Source organism: Buteo buteo, chromosome 7 (genome assembly GCF_964188355.1).
Source record: "Buteo buteo chromosome 7, bButBut1.hap1.1, whole genome shotgun sequence".
In the NCBI taxonomy this organism is placed as follows: Eukaryota; Metazoa; Chordata; class Aves; order Accipitriformes; family Accipitridae; genus Buteo; species Buteo buteo.
The window spans coordinates 41,560,646-41,581,910 of NC_134177.1; the positions used below are offsets into that span (position 1 = coordinate 41,560,646).

The window sequence follows — 21,265 nt, forward strand, 5'->3', positions numbered from 1 at the left end:
GGACGGACGGACAGACAGACAGACGGGACGGAACCGCGGCTGCCAACGCGCTCCGGGAGCCGCTTTACCGATGCGGCGGGACCAGCCCGGCGGGGGGGGGCAGCCCCGGGGCCCCGCCGGGAGGGCAGGTGAGGGGGCTGCGGGGTTGGGGGGGACACGGAGAGCCGGGGGGGGGGGAAGTGGGGTGCGGGGGGGTCCCCGTCGTTCCCGCTGCCTGAGGAGGAGCCGCTCGGCGCCCGCCCCCCCGAACAGTAAGAGTTGATGTGCGGCGAGCTGCACCCTGCATGTGAGCTCCTACTGCCCCGGGAGGCGGGCAGCCCCCGACGGGACCCCCGCCGCCCCCCCCCCCCCTCCTCCGCCGCCTCCGGTACCCCCGTGGGTTGGGGGGGGGTGAGGGGGGGTGAGGAGCCGGTGCTGCCCGCGGTGCGAGTGCGCCGGGCCCGGCGACCATGGCTGTAGACTGTTACCCCCCCAGCGGCACAGTAACAATCTAAAGCCACGGTCGCCCGGGCGGCGTCGGAGGGGGGGGGAAGGGGGGAACGGGTTTGGGGGGGGGGGCAACCGGTGCCTTGGCGACGGCGAGGAGGCGGCCCCGCCACCGCAACGAGCGCGCCCGACTCCCACCCGCGGCGCGGGAGGGGCTCCCGGTGCTGGAGGTGGGGGGGGGGGAGTGTCGGTAGCATCCTTCGCCCCCCCCCCCCCGTTCCCCGCCCCCTGCCCTCCCACGCGTGTCCGCCCCGCCTGGGGGGAGAACCCCCCCCCCACCCTACCTGCGCTGCAGCGGGAAGGGGAAGGGGGGGGGCGTCCGCCGTGGGGGACTCGGTGTCTGCGGAGGGGGGAAAGAGAGACCGAGGTCAGGCGGGCACCGGGACACCCCCCACGCTCCCCCCCCCCACCCCACGCTCCGCCCCGCCTCCCCCCTCCCCTCCGGGGCGGCGAGCGCTCCCCGACGGCTCAGCACCACGGACAGCTCCCGCCTCCCCCCCGCCCCGGCGCTGCGGCGGGGCCGGGGCCGGTGCCGGGGCCGGTGGCGGGGCCGGTGGCGGGGCCGGCGGTGGGTCATGCTTCAGTAGCCATGACTGTAGACTGTTACTGTCCTGTCCCTACGCAGCAGTAAGCAGTCTAGAGCCAAGGTGCCGACGCGCTGACTCGGGCTCTCCTCGACGGGATCTCCGCGCTCTTCCGACGGGTGTCACCGGGGGGGGGAAGGCGATGGACACCCGGGCTGCGGGGCTGGTAGCACCCCGGGGGGGGGGGGGGCACCGGGGTGCGGGGGAAGCCGAGGGGGAGGAGGGGGTGGGGGGGTGCTGGGCACGGCGGGATGGGGCTGGGGGCGGGGAGGGGGGGGGGGTGTCCCGTCGGGGATGGATCCGGAGATGCTCGGAGCGGGGGGGCAGCGGGCGCCGGTGTCACCCGCAGCGGGGACACACACACACACACACATCCACCCCCACCCCCCCCCGCAGCCCCAAAACCCCGCAAGCTGCGGGCGGCCGGGCCCCACCGTGCGCCCCCCCGGGGCGGCTCCGCGCACAGCGCCCGCCCCCGCGCACCGCCCCCGCCGGCGCCGCGCCCCGGCCCCGCCGCCCCCGCCGCCCCCCGCCGCCCGGCCCGACCCACACGTGGGGCTGCGCCAGGCGGGACCGCGCCGCCCCCGCCCGCCGCAGACCTTCCCCCCCCCCCCCCTTTCCCTTCCTCCAGCCCCGGTCCCCCGGTTCGTCCGCCTTCCCCCCCCAACCCCCCTCCCCGGGGCGGGCAGGTGCAGCCCCCGGTGCCGCGGGGCTCCCGCTGCCCCCCTCCCGCGGCGGGTTCCCGTCCCTGCTTACCTGGGGGGCCAACCCTGCCGGTTCCTTACCTCCTGGCGGGCCCCGGTGGGTCCCTGGCCGGGCCCCGGTGCCCCGCGGCTCCCGGCGGGGGACGGAGCCGGTGGCGGTGCTGCGCTGTCCGCAGCGCGCGGGGCTTTTATAGGATCGGGCTCGTAGTAACGGGGATCTCGGCTCATTCATAGAAAAGCATCAACCTACACAATGACGTGAGCGCTACGTCAGCGAGGAAATTTAGGGAACGGGAAGACGCTACTATTTATATCGGCGCGGGGGGAGGACAGCGGCCTGGAGACGGGTAGGGGGTCCGGGCTGTACCGGGACCCCCCGGCCCGGTCCCCGGCTCCTGGAGGTGCGCAGAGAAGCATCACCCAGCACCCCTCCTCTACCTGCCCCCGGCCCCACGGGCCGTGCACCCATCGAGGCACGAGCGGAGGGTCCCGTCACCCCGAGGGCTGCGGCGTGGGGCACCCCCTTGCCTCAGCCCCGAGGCGTCCGCCTGGCACCCACGGTAGCCCCAGGGCACCCATTGCCCCCCCCCCGATCACCCCACTAGGCCCCATCCCGGCTTCGTGGTGTCACCATGGGGCTAGCGATGGGGGGCTGCCTGAGGCCCCCCTCCCCATATCACGGGAAGGGGGTGCACAGGGCCCCAGGAGTGCCCACACCAGGGCAGCAGCCTGGGGGTGCCCCCTGCCCGCCTGCACCTCCCACCCATGGCAACGTCCTGGGCAGCACCTCCCGCCTGCCCACCCCCAGTAAGAAGCCCCAGCCCTCTGGTGCCACGAGCACCCGTGGGTGCCAGCCCAATGCCCTAGAGGAGGATGGGATGGGACAAAGTGGGGGGTGTTTGTGTGTGTGGGGGGGAGTTTAGAGTATGGGGGGCACCCCATTGCCGTGCTGCCCTGACCCCTCTGGCCTCACAGCAGTGTCTGGCCCGCGCTCCCACCAGGGCTGGGTCCCCCCAAAACCATCGCTGCCCCAGAGCCGGACGGGTTGTGACTTTGCGGCTGAATTAATTTTGCCACCCCATCCATCCCAAGTACCAGCCCCCCCCCCCCCTCCAAAGATGGGCCTAAAGTCCTGTCCAGGGGACATGGTGGGGATCCTTTCCCCCCTTATGCATCCATCCATTCCCCCCCCCTCATCTGCTGGAGCCTTCTGACCTCACTCTGCTCTGGCGAAGCATCATACCGGTCGCCACAGCAACAGCGGCGTTGTCATTGACAGCAGCATCCGCGCCCGCCAGCATCCACCGCTGCGCAAGGCCGCACGCTGCTGCAAGGCCGAAAGCTGTTATGGGGGCCCAGGCCACAACCCCCCCGCTCCGACACCCCCCTCATATTCCTCACTTACACCCCCAAACACCTGCAGGTTCAGGGAATGCGCTCCCCCCCAAAAAAACACCCCCCAGCAGACCCCCCCCCCAACTGCCCCACTTAGGCTGCTGCCATCCCCCTAGAACCCCCCCCAAATATAAAATAGAAACCTCTGGGATATGGGGGGGTGTCCCCCATTTTTCCCACGCACAACCAGCGCCCGCCCCGTCGGGGCTCTCCGGTTTGGGAAAGTTGGGGGGGGGGGGGGTCTCTGCTGCCGCAGCGCTCCCCGCCGCAACCGTGACTCAGCCCCGGGATTAGTCAGCAACCGGGGCCGGCCCACCCGCAACCGGCTGCGCAGCTCTGAAGCCGCCACCCCCCCGTGGGGGGAGAGCAAAACCCCCCCACTCGCGCCCCGGTCCCCCCGACGCGCACCGGAGGTGCGCGTCGGGGGGACCGGGGCGCGAGTGGGGAGGGGGAAGAGCAGCCCCCGAGGTTGGGGGGGGGCTTGTGTGTGGGGGGGAAATGTCGCATCCCGGAGCGTGGCCCGTTGCTGCCATCTCGTGGGCTTTCCACTGTAGCCGTGTCCCCGTCGCGGGGGGGGGTGTCACCCGTGGGGCTTGCGAAGGGGCAGGAGCTGGTTGATGAGGAGGATCGAAGGTGTTGCCACAGGAGGAAGGGGTCCCATCGCCCCCCCCCCACCCAAAGCATCATCGGAAAGGGAAGGGGTCCCAGCGCCGCATCGAGCGTCATCCCGCAAGGAAGGGGTGTCATTGCTCCATAAAACATCACTTTGCAGGGATGGGTGCCCTGGTTTTGACCGAGCGTCACCCCACAAGGAAGGGGTCCCACTGCCCCATGAAGCATCATCTCACAGAGAAGGGGGGGGTCTCAGCACCTCTGCCCCCAAATATCCCCCCACTGGAAGCGTTCCTCACCCAATTTGAGCGTTGTTCCGCAAGGAAGGGGTCCTACTACCCCAGGAAACATCACCTTGCAGGGGTGGGTGGCCTGAACATCACCCCACAAGAAAGAGGTCCCGTTGTCCCCTCCAGCTGACAGGGACCTCCCAAAGTTCAACAAGGGGAAGTGCAAAACCCTGCCCCTGGGGACCAACAGCCCCAAGCACCGGAATATCCCGAGGGGCCGCTCGGCTGGACGGCAGCTCGGCACAAAAGACCCTGGGGGTCCTGGTGGACACCAAGTTGACCACGAGCCAGCAACGTGCCCTTGGGGCAAAGGAGGGGAACGGGGTCCTGGGCTGGGGTAGGAGGAGCGTTGCCAGCGGGGCGAGGGAGAGGATCCTTCCCTTCTGCTCAGCGCTGGGGAGGCCACTCCTGGAGCCCTGGGTCCCCCAGTACGTAAGAGATGTGGACATACTGGAGAGAGTCCAGTGAAGGACCACAGAGAAGATTAAAGGACTGGAGCATCTCTCCTATGAGGAGAGGCTGGGAGTGCTCAGCCTGGAAAAGAGGAAGCTCAGGGGACCTTATCGATGGATATAGGTACCCGGAGGGAGGGTGCAGAGAGGACAGAGGCACGCTCAGCGGTGCCCAGTGCCAGGACCAGGGGCAATGGGCACAGACCGAACCGCAGGGCTTCTCTCTGACTGTCAGGAAACACTTTTTCACTGTGAGGGGAGCACTGGCACAGGCTGCCCAGGGAGGTGGTGGAGTCACCAACCTTGAAGACATCCAAAAGCCCTCCGGGCACAGTCCTGGGCAGCCAGCTCTGGGTGGCCCTGCTTGAGCAGAAGGTTGGATGGTGACCTCCTGAGGTCCCTCCCAACCTCAGCCGCTGTGTGATTCTGTCCCTTACGCACCTGAACATCATCCCACAAGCAAGGGGGTCCCACCGCCCCACCAAACATTCCCCTGTGGGTAAGGGTCCCCTCATCCAGCTAAGCATCACCCCGCAAGGAAGGGTCCCTCACCCACCTGAGCATCACCTCGCTAGGAAGGGGTCCCATCGCCTACCATAGTATCAACCCACAAGGAAATGGTCCCCACCACCACCCCAGCATCACCCCACAAGGAAGGGGTCCCCTCGCCCACCCCAGCATTGCCCCACAGCTGGTGCACCAGCCATGGGCTGGTGGGGGACTGTGTCATACCAGGGGGCTTTACCCTTCCCACCACCCCGCAGGGGTCCTGTCATGTTGGGGGGCACCGGGCACCCCGGGAACACCCGGCAGGGTCCTGTGGCTGCCCCCAGCCTCGTTTCACAGCAGGCAGGGCTCAGCGCAGACATCCCCACGGCCCTGCTTAACTCCAGGAGGTGGGCAGCACCGATTCGCACCCAACCCGGAGCAGCTCAGCGCTGTCATGAGTTTCACGGCCTCAGCCCACCACAGGCAGAGGGAACACGCATCCCCCTGCAAGCGCAGGGGCCACGGCGGCGGGGCACGGGGGGGCTGCCGTACCCCGGCACCGCCGGGAAAATGAAGTGCGAGCTGCCAGCGGGGGCTGCAGGCTCCTGGCGGTGCCGGATGCGGCCCGGCTGGCCAACGCGCCGTAATCGAAGACATGTGTGTGGGCTTTGGGGAGAGGCTACGCTGGGAAACAGGGCCCTGCGGAGACCGGGGGGCTGTATCCTGTCCAAAAGCCCAGGTCCCACATGAAGCCAGGCATGCGAACGCGATCCAAACCACAGCTGGATTTGAACCGAATCTCCCAGCATCTGGGCTAATTTGCTGCAACTTTGATTGATCGTGGGGAGGGGGCACAGGCGGGAGACGCTCCAGCTCAGACCTCCCAACAGAGCCAATGACTTAACCAGAGCTGGTTCCAATCTGCTCAGCACATTGAGGCGAAAATGCCCCTTTCCCTGAGCGCTCCCGTTCACCGACACTGGTTCTGCCCGCGGCCCCGCAGCCCGGCTGTCCCCGTCCCTCGGGGCTGAGCGTGTCCCGCAGGTCCCCAGGGAGTCCCGGTGGGTTTCGGGCTTTCTGGGTGAAAGATGCCTGGTCAGGCTGTTTGCGGCTGGGGCTCACCCGGGATCCCTCCGTAAGGCAGAGTGGGGCGGGAGGGAGGATATTAGCAGATCTCACCCCCCTCCACCTGCCCCAAACCTCTGCGGGCACCGATCCGCCCCTCTGCTCCTGGGAGAAACTGGGAACAGGAGAGGAGCTGCAAAAGAGGGTGGAAAAGGTAAAGGATTTTCCATTCCCCCCCCCCTTCTCGGTCACTGCCTCAAGGGCTCGGCGTCACTCAGCAGGTAGCTGGGGCAGCCCGGGGTCCCGGCTGGCCCCGGGGGAGGCAGCTGTCTGGGAGCCGCTCGCTGCTGTGATTTATACAGCTCAGCCCCATAAATTACCCGGACGGAGCCCGCGGGAGCCATCGCTCACAGCGACGTCCAGAGCTCGCTGCCAGAACCTGAAACACTTCCAGCCGTTAATTGAAGAGGAAAAAAAAAAAAAAATTTAAAAAAAATATAAGGGGGGGGGGCAATTAGCGCCCGGGGAGTTGGGATTAAACCACGGCTCTGTAATGAGGGTCGCCCACATCCCGCTCCCAGGATCCCAATGCTTCCCATGGGCAAGAACCCAGGATGGGGAGCAGGGAGGGGGATTTCCGAGCCGGTGCCTGGGTTGTGCCTGGTACAGGGTCCCCACGGGCAGTGTCCCTGTAGTGAGCTGGGACGCCCCTGGATCCGATGGGAATCTGAGGATGAGGTTGAGCCGAGTGATGCTGAGCTGGGAGGGCCGTGGCTATGACCAACATGCACCCGCCCTGCCAGCACCCATCCTCTTTTCTCCAAATTCAGGGTAGGGCAGACCCTGTCCCAGGGGCTGGGGACGGCAGCCGGGACCCCCGCAGCGCTGTCCCAGCCACCATCCCCAGTTGCCCAGGACCCCACGCTGGCTCCCACTCACCGGGTTATGGGGTGAAACCCTAAGAGCATCCAAGGTGACCCCAGCCGGGAGGAATGGCCAACATTTGGGGTGACCTGGTCAGGTCGGGTGTGGGGGGGGCAGCAGGCCCCCCCAGGATTAGCGGCTAGCGTGGAGGTGCCCATCATGATGCTTTTCTGTACAAGGAGGTTGTGCAAGAGGCTGCGGCCGTGAGAAAGGAGAAGCGAAAGTGCGAAGCGAGAGGCGGCTCCCCCTGCGTCAAGGGGGGGGACCCCAAGCTACACCCCCCCACCCAGCAGCCTTTACAAGGGGGGGGCAGCCGGAGGGATGAAGCGAGAGGAGAAACGTGGCGCTGCCTCCCCCTCCTCCTCCTCCTCCCAAACCACCGCAAGCCCCCAGCCCACCCTGAGCCGCCGCCACACATCTGGGCACCAGGGCTGCACCCCCCGCCCCCATCAGCCCTCCCCCACCAGCAACAAATTAGGGCCGGCTGCCCCCCCCCCCAAAAAAAAAAAACCCCTTCCCCACATCACCTGCACCCATTAGGGTCCCCCCCATATAGCGCAGCTCTCCCACCCACTGGGTGCCCCCCCCCCCCGGGTCTATCAGCACCCATCCCTTAACAAGACCCCCCCCTTCATTTTAACCTTCCCCACCGGCCGCCCCGTCGGGTCCCCACCGCGCACCTGCGCCCGGGGAGGAGCCGCCGCCGCCTCCGGTAACGGGGGGGGGGGGTCACCGGGAGCCGCTAGATGGCGCCGTGCGAGCGGTACCGAGCACCGGGGGGGGGCACAAAAGCTTCTGCCCGGAGTCACCGAGGGGGGGCCGGGAGCCCCTTCGGGGCTCCCGGCCCCCCCTCGGTAACTCCGGGCAAAAGCTGATGTCCTAAGGATGGACCCCCCCCCTCTAAGGAGCCGGCTGGGGGGGGGGGTGGGTGGCAAAAAAAAAAAAAAAAACCGAACTCGGAGAAGGAGGAGGAGACCGGGATGAAGGGGTGGGGGGGGCCCGGCTTGTCGGGTGCCCCGCCCGGGGATGGGAGGAGGAAAACCTCCCGCCGTCCCTTTAACAGCCAGCGGCGCTGCTCGGAGTTCAGGCCGGGGTCAGGGGGAGTTCGCAGCCCGGGTTTCACCTCCGAGCTGGCGGCGTTGGGAACCCCGAGGAACCGCTGCTGCTGCTTCTTCCAGCTCTTCTTCCTCCTCCTCCTCTTCCTCCCGTTCCGTAGGACCGGCCGGGAGAGCGGGGTATGGAGGAACAGCAGCAGCAGAGGAGGAGGAGGGTGGAGGGGAATAGCAACCGGCGGCGGCCCCCCCGGGGCTGAGCCATGAGAGTTCACCGAGACCTCGGCTGGTTGGCGGAGGCCACCGGGCGCCCAGGTAAAGAGGGAACCGGGGGGGGGGGGGGCGCGGAGGAAACCCCCAAAACATTTAAAAAGAAGGGGAAAAAAAAAAAACAACCCACCCCAAAAAAGCCGCTCCGCGGGCGCTTGGCTTTACCCACCTGGGGGGGGACGACACACACCGGTACCGGAGCGGAGGCGGGGAGGGGAGGTCCCGCTCCCCCCCCCACCCCCCCGGGCTGTCCCCCCGCTTACCTCGCAGGGAGGGGGTGTGGGGAGAGGAAACGGGGGCGGGGGGCGCCTGGGGGGGGGGGGGGCACGGCCGGCCGCCTCCCGGGACCGGGACTCATAAGAGCCGGGAAGGCGCCGCGGGGAACCGGGGCAGCGGCTCTGGGCAGGTAACGGCGGGCGGCGGCCCCGGGGGGGGGGGGAGCTGATGGGTGGGGGGGGGACACCGGTCCCGGTTCTCCCCCCCCCCCCCCTTTATCCTCCGGCAGGTGGGCGCGGGGGTGCCGGGGCGCTGGCGGGGCCGGGGCGCGGCGCTGGCGGCGGCGGCGGGTGATGTCACTTTCTCCAAAAACCTCCGGGGGTTTTCACACCCCCCCCCCCCCATACCCCCCCCCCCGGCCCGCCGAGAAGCGAGCCCCCATATAAACGGTGGCACCGGCCAGGCGGCCGAGCAGAGCGGCCGGGACGCGGTGGCGTACGGGGCTGGGGGCTAAGCCCCGAACCGGCCCCCCCCCAGCCCCGACCCCTTCACGCGTGGGCTGAGCCCCCCCCCTCCCCGACGTGTGGGGTCGAGCCCCCCACGCGTGGGCCGAGTGCCCGGGCCCCGGGGGGGGGGTTCCGCGGGGCCGGTTGCGTGGCTGACGGGGCGGTGTGTTGCAGGGCGGCGGGCGAGGAGCGGGATGCTGGACGCCATGGAGGTGCCGAGCCACTCGCGGCAGCTGCTGCTGCAGCTGAACACGCAGCGCACCAAGGGCTTCCTGTGCGACGTGATCATCGTGGTGCAGAACGCGCTCTTCCGCGCGCACAAGAACATCCTGGCGGCCAGCAGCGCCTACCTCAAGTCGCTGGTGGTGCACGACAACCTGCTCAACCTGGACCACGAGATGGTGAGCCCCGGCATCTTTCGCCTCATCCTCGACTTCATCTACACCGGCCGCCTGGGCGAGTGCGAGCCGGGCGGCGAGCAGAGCCTGGGCGCCGTGCTGGCCGCCGCCAGCTACCTCCAGATCCCCGGCTTGGTGGCCCTTTGCAAGAAGAAGCTGAAACGCAGCGGCAAGTACTGCCACCTGCGCGGGGGCTACGCGCCCTACAAGCTGGGCCGGGGACTGCGCGCCGCCACGCCGGTCATCCAGGCCTGCTACTCGGGGACGCCGCGGCCCGTGGACTTGCCGCCCGTGGAGCCGGCGGCGCCGCTCAACACGCAGTGCGGGGAGCTCTACGCCTCGGCCGCCCAGGGCGCCCCGCTGCACCCCCACGGGCTGTGCCCGCCCGAGCGCCATTGCTCGCCGCCCTGCGGCCTCGACCTCTCCAAGAAGAGCCCCACCGGCCCCTCCGCCCAGCTCCTGCCCACCGACCGCCTGCTGCCCGGCGAGCCCCGCGAGCCCTCGCTGCCCCCGCGGCACGACAGCCCCCCCGTCAGCGCCGGCCTCTTGGCCGGCCACGCCGCCGCCTACAAGGACTCCCCGCCGGGCGGCGAGCCGGGGGGGCACCCCCACGCCCCCGACCCCTTCCGCAGCACGCCGCCCTGCGCCGAGCCCCCGCTGCCCCGCGCCGACGGGCGCGAGCTGATGTACCGCTGGATGAAGCACGAGCCCCTGGGCCCCTACCTGGACGAGGGCGAGGCGGAGAAGGAGCTGGAGCGGGAGGAAAAGGCCGAGTCGCCGCCCGCGGCGCCGCAGCCCCGCTACCCCAGCGTGGAGAGCAACGACCTGGAGCCCGATAACAGCACGAGCGAGGAGACGGGCAGCAGCGAGGGCCCCTCGCCCGGCGACGCGCTGGACCGCTACTGCAACCACCTGGGCTACGAGCCGGAGAGCCTGGGCGACAACCTGTACGTCTGCATCCCCTGCGGCAAGGGCTTCCCCAGCTCCGAGCAGCTCAACGCCCACGTGGAGGCCCACAACGAAGAGGAGCTCTATCACAAGGCGGCGGCCGAGCAGGCCGTGCCCTTCCTGGACAAGGGTGGCCCGGGGCTGGGTGACATCCTGCGGCCCTACCGCTGCTCCTCCTGCGACAAGTCCTACAAGGACCCGGCCACGCTGCGGCAGCACGAGAAGACGCACTGGCTGACGCGCCCCTACCCCTGCACCATCTGCGGCAAGAAGTTCACGCAACGCGGCACCATGACCCGCCACATGCGCAGCCACCTCGGCCTCAAGCCCTTCGCCTGCGACGCCTGCGGGATGCGCTTCACCCGCCAGTACCGCCTGACCGAGCACATGCGCATCCACTCGGGCGAGAAGCCCTACGAGTGCCAGGTGTGCGGCGGGAAGTTCGCCCAGCAGCGCAACCTCATCAGCCACATGAAGATGCACGCGGCCGGCCCCGACGGCAAAGCCAAGCTGGACTTCCCCGACAGCGTCTACGCCATGGCCCGCCTCACCGCCGACCAGCTGGGGCTCAAGCAGGAGAAGGCGGCCGAGCTGCTCTCCCACACCTCGCACTTCCTCAGCGACCCCAAGGCCATGGAGAGCCTCTACCCGCTGGCCAAGTTCACGGCCGAGCACCTGGGGCTGAGCCAGGACAAGGCGGCCGAGGTGCTGGCGCAAGCTCCGCACCTCCACGCCGAGGCCGCCCGGACCATAGAGCGATATTCGCCCCCCTAGCGCCGGCCCGGCCGGGGGGCTGGGGGGGCCGCCGGGCTCCCCTCGCTGCCCCGCGTGGAGCTCGGGGCGGGGGGGACGGGACACGACGACGGGGGACGACAGGCGGCGGGCATCGTCCCCCGGCGCTGCCGACGGTCCCGGAGAACTCGCTCGTAGCGGAAGGTCCCACGAGAGCTGCCCCGGGACGGCTGGACGGCGCGTCCTGCGACGAGCGCCCCGGCTTGCCCGGGAGAAGCCGATGATAATTCAGGGACTGACCTCGTGGCGTGGGCCCTCCTTGCCTTGGGGGGGGGGGGGGGGTCTGCCGGGCCCCCCCCAGCACCGGGGCGGGAGCGAAGCACAAGCTGTGAGGCCGGGCTGGGCCCCGAGGCTTTGGAGGACATGAGCCAGCTCCTTACCTCAGGGCCGTTCCCCAACGCTGTCCCCCCCACCCCGGGGCGAGGGGACACCCTCGGCAGATGCCCGCGTCGCCCCGGCCCCTCAGCGGGACCCCCGCCACGCTCGGCTCTGCCACGACGGGACCCGGACTGTGCCGCCTCGACCGCCGCCGCCGCCGGCCCGTGAGTAGTTTGTCCGTCGCGGCCGGAGCGACGCTTCCGAGCTGCCGGCAGCCGTCCTGAGCGGGAGCGGCGAGCGTGGCCGTGCTGGGGCTGGGGGGGGGGGGGTGTGGGGGTGTGTGTGTGTGCCGGCCAATCTCCCCCCCCCAGCTCCAACTGGGGCCACGCTGGGAGCTTGGGGACAGACTGACGGAGGGGGACGGTGGGGTCTGAGCAGCGGGTGCGGGACAGGGGGACGGCGGTTGGGTCGGCGCTGAGGCTGGGGGGGGGGGGGGGCCAGGGAATGGCGATGCTCCTTGCCCCGGAGCAAGCACTGACCTCCTGGCCCGAAGCCGGTGGCTCGGCCGCTGGCCCCCCCATGTTTTTGGGAGGTGGGGCAGGGCCTGTCACAGACTGAGCCCCTGGGCCCTGCCCCAGCAGGCGCCTCGCCATCAGGGATGCCCAGGGTGGGGGGGGGGCCCAGGGACCCGGGGATTTTGCCCTTTGGGTGGCCGCTGGCCTCGAATTTTTTTTTTAATTTTTTTATTTTTGCCAAAGATGCCCGTCCCCAGCGCGGCCGGGCCGGGCCGGGGAGTTCATGACAAAGACAAAGCGGTCTGGTTTGTCAGCTACGGGGAGGTGGGCAGGGGCTGCGGGGAGGGGGGGGGAAGAAAGAGCCGAGGGAGGTGAGGAGCTGCCCCCAGGCTGGGCTGCGGTGACCTGGGGCCAAGCTCCCCCCCTTTCCCCGTTGGGGCACCCCCTGCCACCACCGGACCCCGTTTTCTGCCTTCTGCTCGGTGTGGGCAAAGCCCCCCGTCCCGTCCCGGGCCTGGACCCCCCCCCGGCCCGTGCCCTGACCCCTCTGCCTGGGGTTAATGTGAAGCTTCTCCCCCCACCCCCCCACCCCAAGCCCCCTCCTCTCCTTTGCACATGAGGCCCCGGGGGCGGCCGCCAGCAGCGACTGTCCCCGACCTCACAGCCACTGTGCCTTAGCCTGAGCTGGCTGCTCCTGCCCAGGTGTCCCCCCCCCCTCCTTCCCTGGGCTGCCCGGGTCCCCCCCACCCCACCGGGGCTCCCCAGGACCGGCAGCACCCCCCCCCCAGAGCTGCCGTGGGGTCAGCGGCGGCACCAGCAGCACCCAAAGCACAGCTGGCAGCACCCAGCGGGGCCGCCGGCCCCTTCTGTATCACGTCCGATTTGTACACGGGCTCCTTGCCCCCCCCCCCCCCCTTTTTTTTTTTTCTATAGTCGAAACCGAATGAGCAATAAAATGACATTAATATGCGTGGCCTTGCGTCCTTCTCTGGGGGCGGGCCTGGCCGGTGCGGGGTCGGTGCTGAGAGGTGACCCCGAGGGGTGAAGGCTGTGCCGAGGGGGGGGGGGGGACGCGACCGGGGGCGCGGAGCTGCAGGGAGAGGAGGCGAGGGGCTTTGCCGTGCGTCTGGTTTGCCCAGAGTCCCCTCGGTTAGCGGGGGGCAGCTGCAGGGGGGGACAGAGCCGCCGTCGTCCTTGCAAGCAGAGATGCGTCCCGCTGCCGTCCCTCCCCGGTGCCCCCCGCGCCCACCTCTCCCCCTGACAGCAACTTGCCCGCCAACGGCAAATGAAACAACACGCTGCACGGACAAGTGTTTAATACTAAAAATTATTAAAACCATCTTAACAAAATAGCCCGAATGCGGCTGCCTCCCCGAGAGATGGGCTCCTTGCGGGGGTTCGGGGCAGCAGCCTGGTACAGATGGCCCCAAGCACGGGGCACTCAAGCCAGCGAGACCCCGCTCCGCTCGTCGTCGTGCCAGCTGGTCTGGCGGCAGCAAGACCTCTGTCCCACGGCCGAGCCTGTGGCACGGGGCGAGGGGTCGGCGTCCGGCAGAGCCGCAGGTCCCTCCGAGCTGGTACCCGGGGAAGGGCCTTGCAAAGCAGCTCTGGGGGCAGCTCTGTTAGAAAAACAAATATTTAAACACACCCGGTGTGGAGGAGAAGGCAAAGTCTACGCGCTGCTTACAGCCAGCGCGGCGCTTCGCGCGGCTGTGGGCACCAAACCGGGCCGTGGGTGCTCTGCGTGCCGTGGCCCCGGGTGGGCTCAGCCACGGTGACGGCTCCATGCACCCTCCAGCAGGCGTGCGTGCCCCAAATTCTCTGTCCAACAGGCTCTGTCCCGCAGCACAGACCTTCTTTCGCCAGCAGCCACTCTTGCACAGTGTCCTGAGGCTGGGGCATTTGTATGGCACAGGTTAGGGAGCACAACCCCTGCCCATGTCCGTCGCCGTGCCGTGCAGCCCCACCGCAGCCGGGCGCCGCCGAGGCTCGGACCCCAGCGCTGGTCCTCGCCGTGAGGCCGGGCAGCTGGCGCGGGGGTAACATTGGGCTTCCTGATGCAGACACCGGGTCCGAGCCACCCACGCAGGAAAGGAAAATGCTGGGCTCCATCCTACCGCTTCCTCTGCCACCTTTGACGCTTCCCTCCCACGGCCGCGGTGCCCCAGCAGGGATCGGGGATGGCCTCGGGGTCGCTCCCACCCTCTGCTCACGGGACTGGGACTTGACAGAGCTCCAGGGGCTCTGGTTCACGGGTTAATGCTCCCTCTTAGCTTCTGTATCTAGCGTCTAACTGGGCTGGGGATGGGATGCTCGCTGATGGGGCAATGTCATGGAGGGGGGGGCTCAGCAACACCCCAACCCTGCACCGGCTCCCGGTGCAATATGACCCAGTGACAAGGTGGTGGGGTCCCTTCGTGGCTCCCTCTACGGTGAAGGGGCAACTCAAGAGGGGACTCTCCCAGCTGGGCAAGCAGTGGGGGGGGCCGGGTGCTGCCCTGGCTCCCTCCAGCCCTGCCTGGCCCTGCAGCCATGGGCAGAAGCCGGATCCCACATGCAACAGGAGCTCGTGGCAATATGAGGACACACGGGACCTGTGGGACAGCCAGTCCTGGGGTCCTTGGGAGAATTTTGTTAGCCTCACGCTGAGTCTTAGATCAAAAACATGTCTAAAGGTACCGGGGCGGGACTAAGGGGTTTGGGGAAGGAGGGAAGGGGCAGGTAATGGTTGGGGGGAGCAGGACAGAAAGCAGCTGTGGGGGGTCTGGGGGGTGTTTAAAGCCTCGCCCCCCTGCCCCAGCAAAGCAGGCAGGGCACACACCTGAAAACTAACTTATACTGAAGTCTGAAATGAAACTCGAACAAGCAAACCCTGCACCAGGGAGAAGACAAGAGCCTTCGCAAGCAGCACCCCCGGCGTGAGATGGGCATGGGGTGGGGACGGGGACGGAGGCCTGGGGCTGCCTGGGCCACGCAGGACGAACAGGCTGGGGCAGGATGGAACCTGCCCTTGAAGTCCACAGCCTCTTCGAGGGGCACGAGCTAGACTACGCAATCCCAAAGTCTGCGCTGGCGTGTCCCCGGACTCTGCCCTACGCAGCCTACAAACCCGAAGAGCCACCGACTCGTGACTCGAGCTCTCTGCAACCAAGCAAACCAAGCAAAAGGCTGGCGATCTGGCACGGGCTCACCCAAAGCTTCCCTAGCCAGCGGGGCTCACCAGCTCCGCTCTGGCACTGCCCAAAGGCTGGTGGGACCCTCGACGGCCCAGCCTCCACGTGAACCATCCACAGCAATGACCTTCCCAGCTGGTCTGCCCTCAGGGGGGGGCCCTTCGCAGCACGGCCATTCTGGGGTGGGTTGAAGACGTGGCGTTTATTGTTCGTGGTGGGCTGGAAGGCGGTGGCGGCGCGTGGTGAGGGCTGCCGCTGAAGCCGGTCTCCCACCGTAACGGGCTGCGTGACTAGCTCAGGGGCTGTCGGCCCCGCTCGGCCCCCTCAGCCCTCCTGGGCCCACTTGAGGAAGGTGGGGATGTCCCGCACTGGCACGTTGCGGGTCAGCGCTTTGACTCGCAGGTTCCGGTCGTCCGTCAGCAAAACCACTTCCCTGAGCAAATGGATGGGATCATCTGCAGTGACAGAGAGAGAGCGGCGTGAAGCTCAGACTTCCCAGCTCTGCCCCAGCCCTTGCACCCGTCCCACACTGTGCCTTCCCCACGTTGTGCCCCCCTACCCCCAGCTCCCCGCTCCCCGTCAAGGCTTCCCGGCGTGGCGAGGAGACAGCACTTCGTCTCGAAGGCCGCCTTCTCCCCACCCTGCGCTGGCTGGGGGATGATTTGTGATCTCTGCCCGCAGCCCTGGGGTCGGGAAGGCCGTCGAGCAGCACCAGGGCCCCCGGCTGCCCGCTGCCCGCATGGGGTGGTGCAGCGTGCCGCAGGCAGGGAAAAGGAGGTCCCTCTGCCTGACCCCGGCCAGGAAGACGGCCCGCGACCCTGGCTCCAGCAGGAAGCTGGTGCTATTATTCTGGTGATCTCATTATAAGATCTAAAACCACCCCTTATTTTTTGCGAAGTTTTTTGGAGTCGCCACTGACACCGAGGCGTTTCTGGCTGGGGCTCAGACAGCCAGAGAGAGTTGAAGCCTGAGAAATAACCGAAGGGATCTTGCCCCCAGATGGATGAGCTGCCCCGCACGCAAGGCGCCGGGCTGGGATGTGGGAGCCACGCTTACGTGTGTGCGAAGCAGGGGAAGCATATGGGGTATGTGTAAGCAGCTGGGTCCTGTGACCAGAGTACTGTTCCTATGAGCACAGGAAACACAGTGCCTCCGAGCCAGGACGGGAATGGAAAAAACAGAGTTTATGGGAGCCCAACATGGGCCCAGATTGGCTGCGCGGGGAGCAGCAGGACAAGGGGAAGGGGAGGGTGGCCAGGAACGCGGGCTACGGTCACGGTGTCGGGGCTGAGGATGGCGAGGCGAGCACCCCGGCCGGCCCGTGCCGGGTGGAAGGGGAGCGGGGGCTCGGCAGGAGGGCAGGCCCGGGGCCGAGGGCTGCCGAAAGCGGGATCGGGAGGTTTTGTGCGGACACTTTAAGAAATGTGTAACAATAAACATCCTCTGCTCCGCGCTGGTGACGCGCCTCCTTGTTACAAACCAGAGGCTGTCAGCTTGTCAGGCCCCATTCCCCATAATCCACATGATTTCAAAATTCAGCATCATTTGCACATAAACATTTGGTGACGGTTTCTCTGTGAATCTGACAAGTTAAGCTGCTAAGAATTCGCACTGACAAATGCGGGTTGATTTCTTGGGCAGCTGCTGATGTGATTTCCATCCCCACTGCCCTGGCAACAGCCTGGGGGTTGTCTGGTCCCAGCTTGCATGGCCGATACCAACAGGGCATTGGGAGGGAAAAGGGCCCTGGACAGGGGGCACCAGGGCTCACAGGGGGAAGGCTCTTTCTGGCCCTTCCTCACGGCTGCCAGCACCACAAAATGGCTCTGTGGATATTTATGATGGGCTTCTCACAGGCTGGGGCATCCTCAAAGCACAGTGAGGTGCACATTTGGCAACGCGGTGGGAGGGCCACAGCCTGGGGCTGACCGGAGGCAGGAGGTGGCACCTTGGTGTTGAAAGAGGCAAAATGCGGGAGAGATCGGCTCCAAGGGCCGTGAAAGAGAAACAAGAAGAGTCCGTGGAATGCAACAGAGAAGGGACAAAGAGGATGTGAGGATGTTCTACCTTTGTTGGAGGGCATGAAATCCTTGGCCTTGTCATTGCAATAGTGGAGGCAGCAGGACAAAATCAGGTCGTCATTGTTTCCCTGGAAGAAAAGGGCAACGTTACCCTTGGCAGGAAAAAAACCCTACAATCCCACCACCCTGACTTCTGCATTGCCTTGAGACGCAGCCGAGAGCAGGGCTGCTCTGAGCCGAAACAGACACAGCCTGCAGGAACCTGCTCAGCTGCCTGCAAAGGTGGGGACAGAGCTACCCCCTGCCCAGAGCTCACGGACCCAGGGTCCCTGGTTTCCCCCAAGGAGTTGGTGGCAAAGAGCCTCCAGCCCTTGGCAGCACTGCCTCCATGTCTGAGATGCCCCTTACCTGCTGGCCAGTGGTGTCTTCGCTGCGGAAGGAGATGGACTCCAGCTCGTTGCCTCGGCTGGTCAGAGCCCTCAAGCAGTTGTCCCGGCTCTCAAATCGCTCCTCCAGGAATTCGATGGACTTCCTGGCTCTCTCCTGCACTTGGCGGGCATAGCCTGCAGCCCGGTGCTCCATCTCTGGGCCCTTGGCCAGGCCATCCAGCTCGTTTATCACTTCAAACAGGAAGAGGAGGTACAGTTACTATGGGACAAGGTGCTCCCGTGACCTGCTGCTGGAGCATGCAAGTTGCCAAGGCCTCAGGGCCGGGGCACTGGGAGCTGGCTCAGGAAATCTGGGTTCAGCTGCTGCAGCGTCCCTGGGCTCCTGGACTTGGCTGCGGGTCTGGAAAAGCTTTGCTGCCTTCCACCTCCATGGGTCACCTGGCTCGGCCCCGGGAGCGCAGGCACCTCGCCCCTGCAGCGTGGGTTAACGCTCCCTAAGGGCACCTTGCTCTGCTCTGCAAAAACGATGGGAGCATCACTGTGCCCCCCCACCCCACGCTCCTGCGTCACGACCAGACCATCGGCACTTCCGTGCGTGCCCGAGGGCGTCGGAAAACCACGGCCTCCTGCGGCCCGCTCCTCCGCCTCCGAGCACAGCGATGGCCAGCAGCACCATGCCTCCTGCTCCGCATCGCGCCGCCTGGCTCTGCACCTCTCGGCTCCCTGTACTTACTTTCAGACACAGAAAGCTGCTGCCCTCCCGCTGCAGGGCTGGATGTGGGAACAGGGTCACGTGCGGGAGCAGGCAGTTCCCACTCTGGCACTGTTTCCCGCACAAATCCTGGCCCCGTTTTCCCACCTGAAGCTGTTGTCCCAGGCTCCCGGCAGGGGACATGCTCTCTCCAACACCTCACCCATCTGGGTTTGCACATCTGTCCTGACATATGCTGCTTGAGACGAGCCTCAGCCTGGGATCAGGCGGATTCCCAGCCCGTTCGCCTTCACCAGAGCCCATCAAGCCTTAGAGCCTCCTGTACCGCTGCCAAGCGGCCGGGAACCCCAGCCATTCCGGCCCCCCGAGTCCAGCAGAAGCCCGAGGGACCCCAGCAGAGCTCCAGGAGGGACCTACCCTCCGGCGCCGGGGCTGCTGGAAGAGCCGCTCCGTGGCGGACCGCGCGTGCGTGTGAGCAAGATGCCGCCGAGGCGGCTAGCGGCGAAGCCGGGCACACAAGCGTGCGGCCAGATGTGCGCACGAGCGTCCTGCCTTGCCTGCGATCGTATACGGGGCTGCGTGTGCGCGAGGCCGGGCGCGCGAGAGAGCTGGTGTGCACGTGTGCGCGAGGGAGCCTCTGTGCGCACAGTGTGTGTTTTAGCCATGGCTTCATTTCTGAAGATTGTTTCCGAGCCTAGAGCCAAGTCCTGAGTTCAAGTGGGAACTATGCATTCCTTGGGGGTTCGGGGAGAGAGCTCGGGGTCTGAGGCCTCTCCCCAGTGCTGTGAATCACTGCCCGGGGAGCCTGCGTGATCGCTCTGTTCCATGGTGAGACTGGCACTCACTGTCTGGGTATTCAAATTAAAGCTGCATGGAGCTGCTTTGCTCTTCGCTGGCCGGCGACTCTTCTTGCTACCGACCTGATGCTGCCATTTCCACACAATGCACGGCTGGGCCCGGGGTGGGGGGAGCCGTGCAAGAACGGAACATCAAACAGGAAAAGCTGGTATTCCCTCCCGAAATCCGCCTTCCTGCTTCCAAGCTAAACAGGCTTCAAAGGGGAGGCTTGTTTGTGCTTCTGCACCAGGCCTGGCTTCTCCATGGCGGGGTCAGCCTCAAGGAGCACGGAGCAGGTTAAAGAGCAAGAGAAACAAACCCAACGCGAAGCCGCGTGCTTAACCCCTTGCTGCATCCCCAGGAAAAGCGGGGAGGAGTGCCCCGTGCTGGGGGAAGGGCACCGCGCATTATCTCTGGGCTGGTGATGGGGCACGGCATCAAGGACTCTGCCCCCAGCAGCCACGGGCCCCCGGCTTACCCCGTGGCATGGGTTCCTCCTGCTCGCACCTGGGTCTCAGCACTGATGGCTTTCCCGGGGATGATGGGGAAATTTGACCACTGTCCCGGAGTGGACAGGGAGTCGCTGGCTTCAGGGTGCTTCAGCAGCGGCAGGGAAGGCTCGTGGCAGGCAGTGGGAGATGAGTTACTCTGTTCCCCACTACGATGGGCTGTGCAGGGAGGCAGCAGGACAGGAGAGCACTGAAGGTGCTCGGTCGCTGCTGCTCCTCCTGCCTGTGGTAGGGCAGGCCAGGCCAGGCTCCTTTTGCAGGTTGAGGGCAGCAGCATCTTGGACAGGGACAGGACCAGGTTTTTCAGCTCTGCTGTAACGGCTGCCCCTGGCTGGAGTCTGGATGGAGAAGCCTCACGCCAACCACAGGAGTGCACCAGGAGGCAGGGCAATGGCTCCAGGGCAGGTCCCAGCTCTCTCAGGTATTAACGCTCCACAGCCCCAAGGGCTGCCTAGGCTCTGCCGGTGCTGCCGGCTTCCTTCCCTTCGCTTCCACACAAAGCCCTGGCACTGCAGTGCCAAGCCATGGAGCTCCTTGGCAGCTTCCGTGCTGAGCTGGGCAGTTGGCCAGCCCCTGCTTCCCCCCACTCAGGGGTCCCATCCCCAACCCCAGGAATCCCTCCTGAGCCAGGCTGTTGACCCCGCTGGGAAGGGCGGCAGCTGGATGTTGGCTCTGGGGCAGGCAGAGCTGTCTGCCGGACACCAGGAGTTGAGAAGGAAGCCCCATAACGGCTTGGAGGGCAGGCAGCCCTGTGTGCCACAGGCCAGGAGATCGCCACGAGCGTACACCTCACTGCCTGGACGCTGGAGATGCCCACGGGGCAGAGCTGGCCCCCGGCCTCCCAGGGCTGCGGCTGGGATGGGGCAGCCTGTGGGCTCTGCGAGGCTTGGCCCCGCTCCTGCCCTGGCCTCTCCTGCTCCCCTTGGGGATCCTCTGAAAGCCAGGTTGGCACTGGGACGTGCTGGGCGCCGGAGTGACACTGGCCGGAGGAACGCTACCTCTAGCCCAGAGCGCGATCAAACAATCAGAGCAAAGGCATCTAACCAAATCCTCCCGCCACCCTGGGAGACCACCCAGCAGCACAGCCGTTATCTGCCAGGGTGAGTGTTTACCAATAACGGGAACCAGCTTGCTGTTTTACTGCGAGCTTTATAAGGATAAAAAGAAGGGCTGGGCTTGAGCAGCTCTGAGACGCTGGGACACAGGCCGGCCATTTGCTCAGGCTGCCTAAGCCCCAGCTCAGCTGGGATAAGCTATCTGCTCTGATTGTTTAACAATTCCTCCTCCTTGCTCCCTCCAAAATTCCCTCCAAATCCCATTTAACACCCGCCTGCCTCTCCCAGCCCCTGGCACCCCCAAATGCACCAAGAAGACAGGAGTTTGCTGCGCACCGCGGGCAGAAAGCTGGTAGGAAGGGAGAAGGGCGACACGGGCCGAAGGAACGCCAGCCGTGTCTGGGACGAGACAGAGCAGGACAGAAGCCAGCCCCACGGCATGAACCAACCGGCTCCAGACCACACAGGCACTGAGGGCACGTGGGGCATGGAGAGAGGGAGCCGGTATGGAGGGACAGCCCGCGCTGGCGGGGAGGGGAAGCCCCCACCATAG

General features: G+C 66.8%; 2 protein-coding genes across 5 annotated transcripts in view; one reads left to right on the forward strand and one right to left on the reverse strand.

The window, feature by feature from the left end:
* On the forward strand, positions 1–11,173 carry HIC1 (HIC ZBTB transcriptional repressor 1). Of its 2 annotated transcripts, XM_075032672.1 has the most exons (3): positions 1–128; positions 8,218–8,368; positions 9,220–11,173. In XM_075032672.1, exons 2-3 carry the CDS (start codon positions 8,317–8,319, stop codon positions 11,163–11,165), a joined length of 1,998 nt encoding a protein of 665 aa, XP_074888773.1. In that variant the 5' UTR covers positions 1–128; positions 8,218–8,316; the 3' UTR covers positions 11,166–11,173. The 2 variants fall into 2 exon arrangements, with proteins under 2 accessions (XP_074888773.1, XP_074888772.1); XM_075032671.1 differs by lacking the exon at positions 1–128 and having other exon boundaries at positions 7,930–8,368.
* Positions 11,174–13,317: 2,144 nt separating this feature from the next.
* Positions 13,318–21,265, reverse strand: part of SMG6 (SMG6 nonsense mediated mRNA decay factor) — a 119,166-nt gene continuing 111,218 nt past the window's right edge. For all 3 annotated transcript variants that reach the window (XM_075032676.1, XM_075032674.1, XM_075032673.1), the window contains exons 17-19: positions 17,619–17,830; positions 17,257–17,338; positions 13,318–15,644 (exon numbers count right to left, since the gene is read on the reverse strand). In XM_075032676.1, the coding sequence (XP_074888777.1) occupies positions 15,514–15,644; positions 17,257–17,338; positions 17,619–17,830 (425 nt within the window). In that variant the 3' untranslated portion in view covers positions 13,318–15,513. The remainder of the gene's footprint in view (positions 15,645–17,256; positions 17,339–17,618; positions 17,831–21,265) is intronic.

What these genes read in the sequence shown, in the direction of transcription:
- HIC1 (XM_075032672.1), top strand. Translation starts at nt 8,317, where the DNA reads ATGAGAGTTCACCGAGACCTCGGCTGGTTGGCGGAGGCCACCGGGCGC. An exon ending in GGAGGCCACCGGGCGCCCAG is followed by an intron (nt 8,369 to 9,219) that starts GTAAAGAGGGAA and finishes GGTGTGTTGCAG; the next exon opens with GGCGGCGGGCGAGGAGCGGG.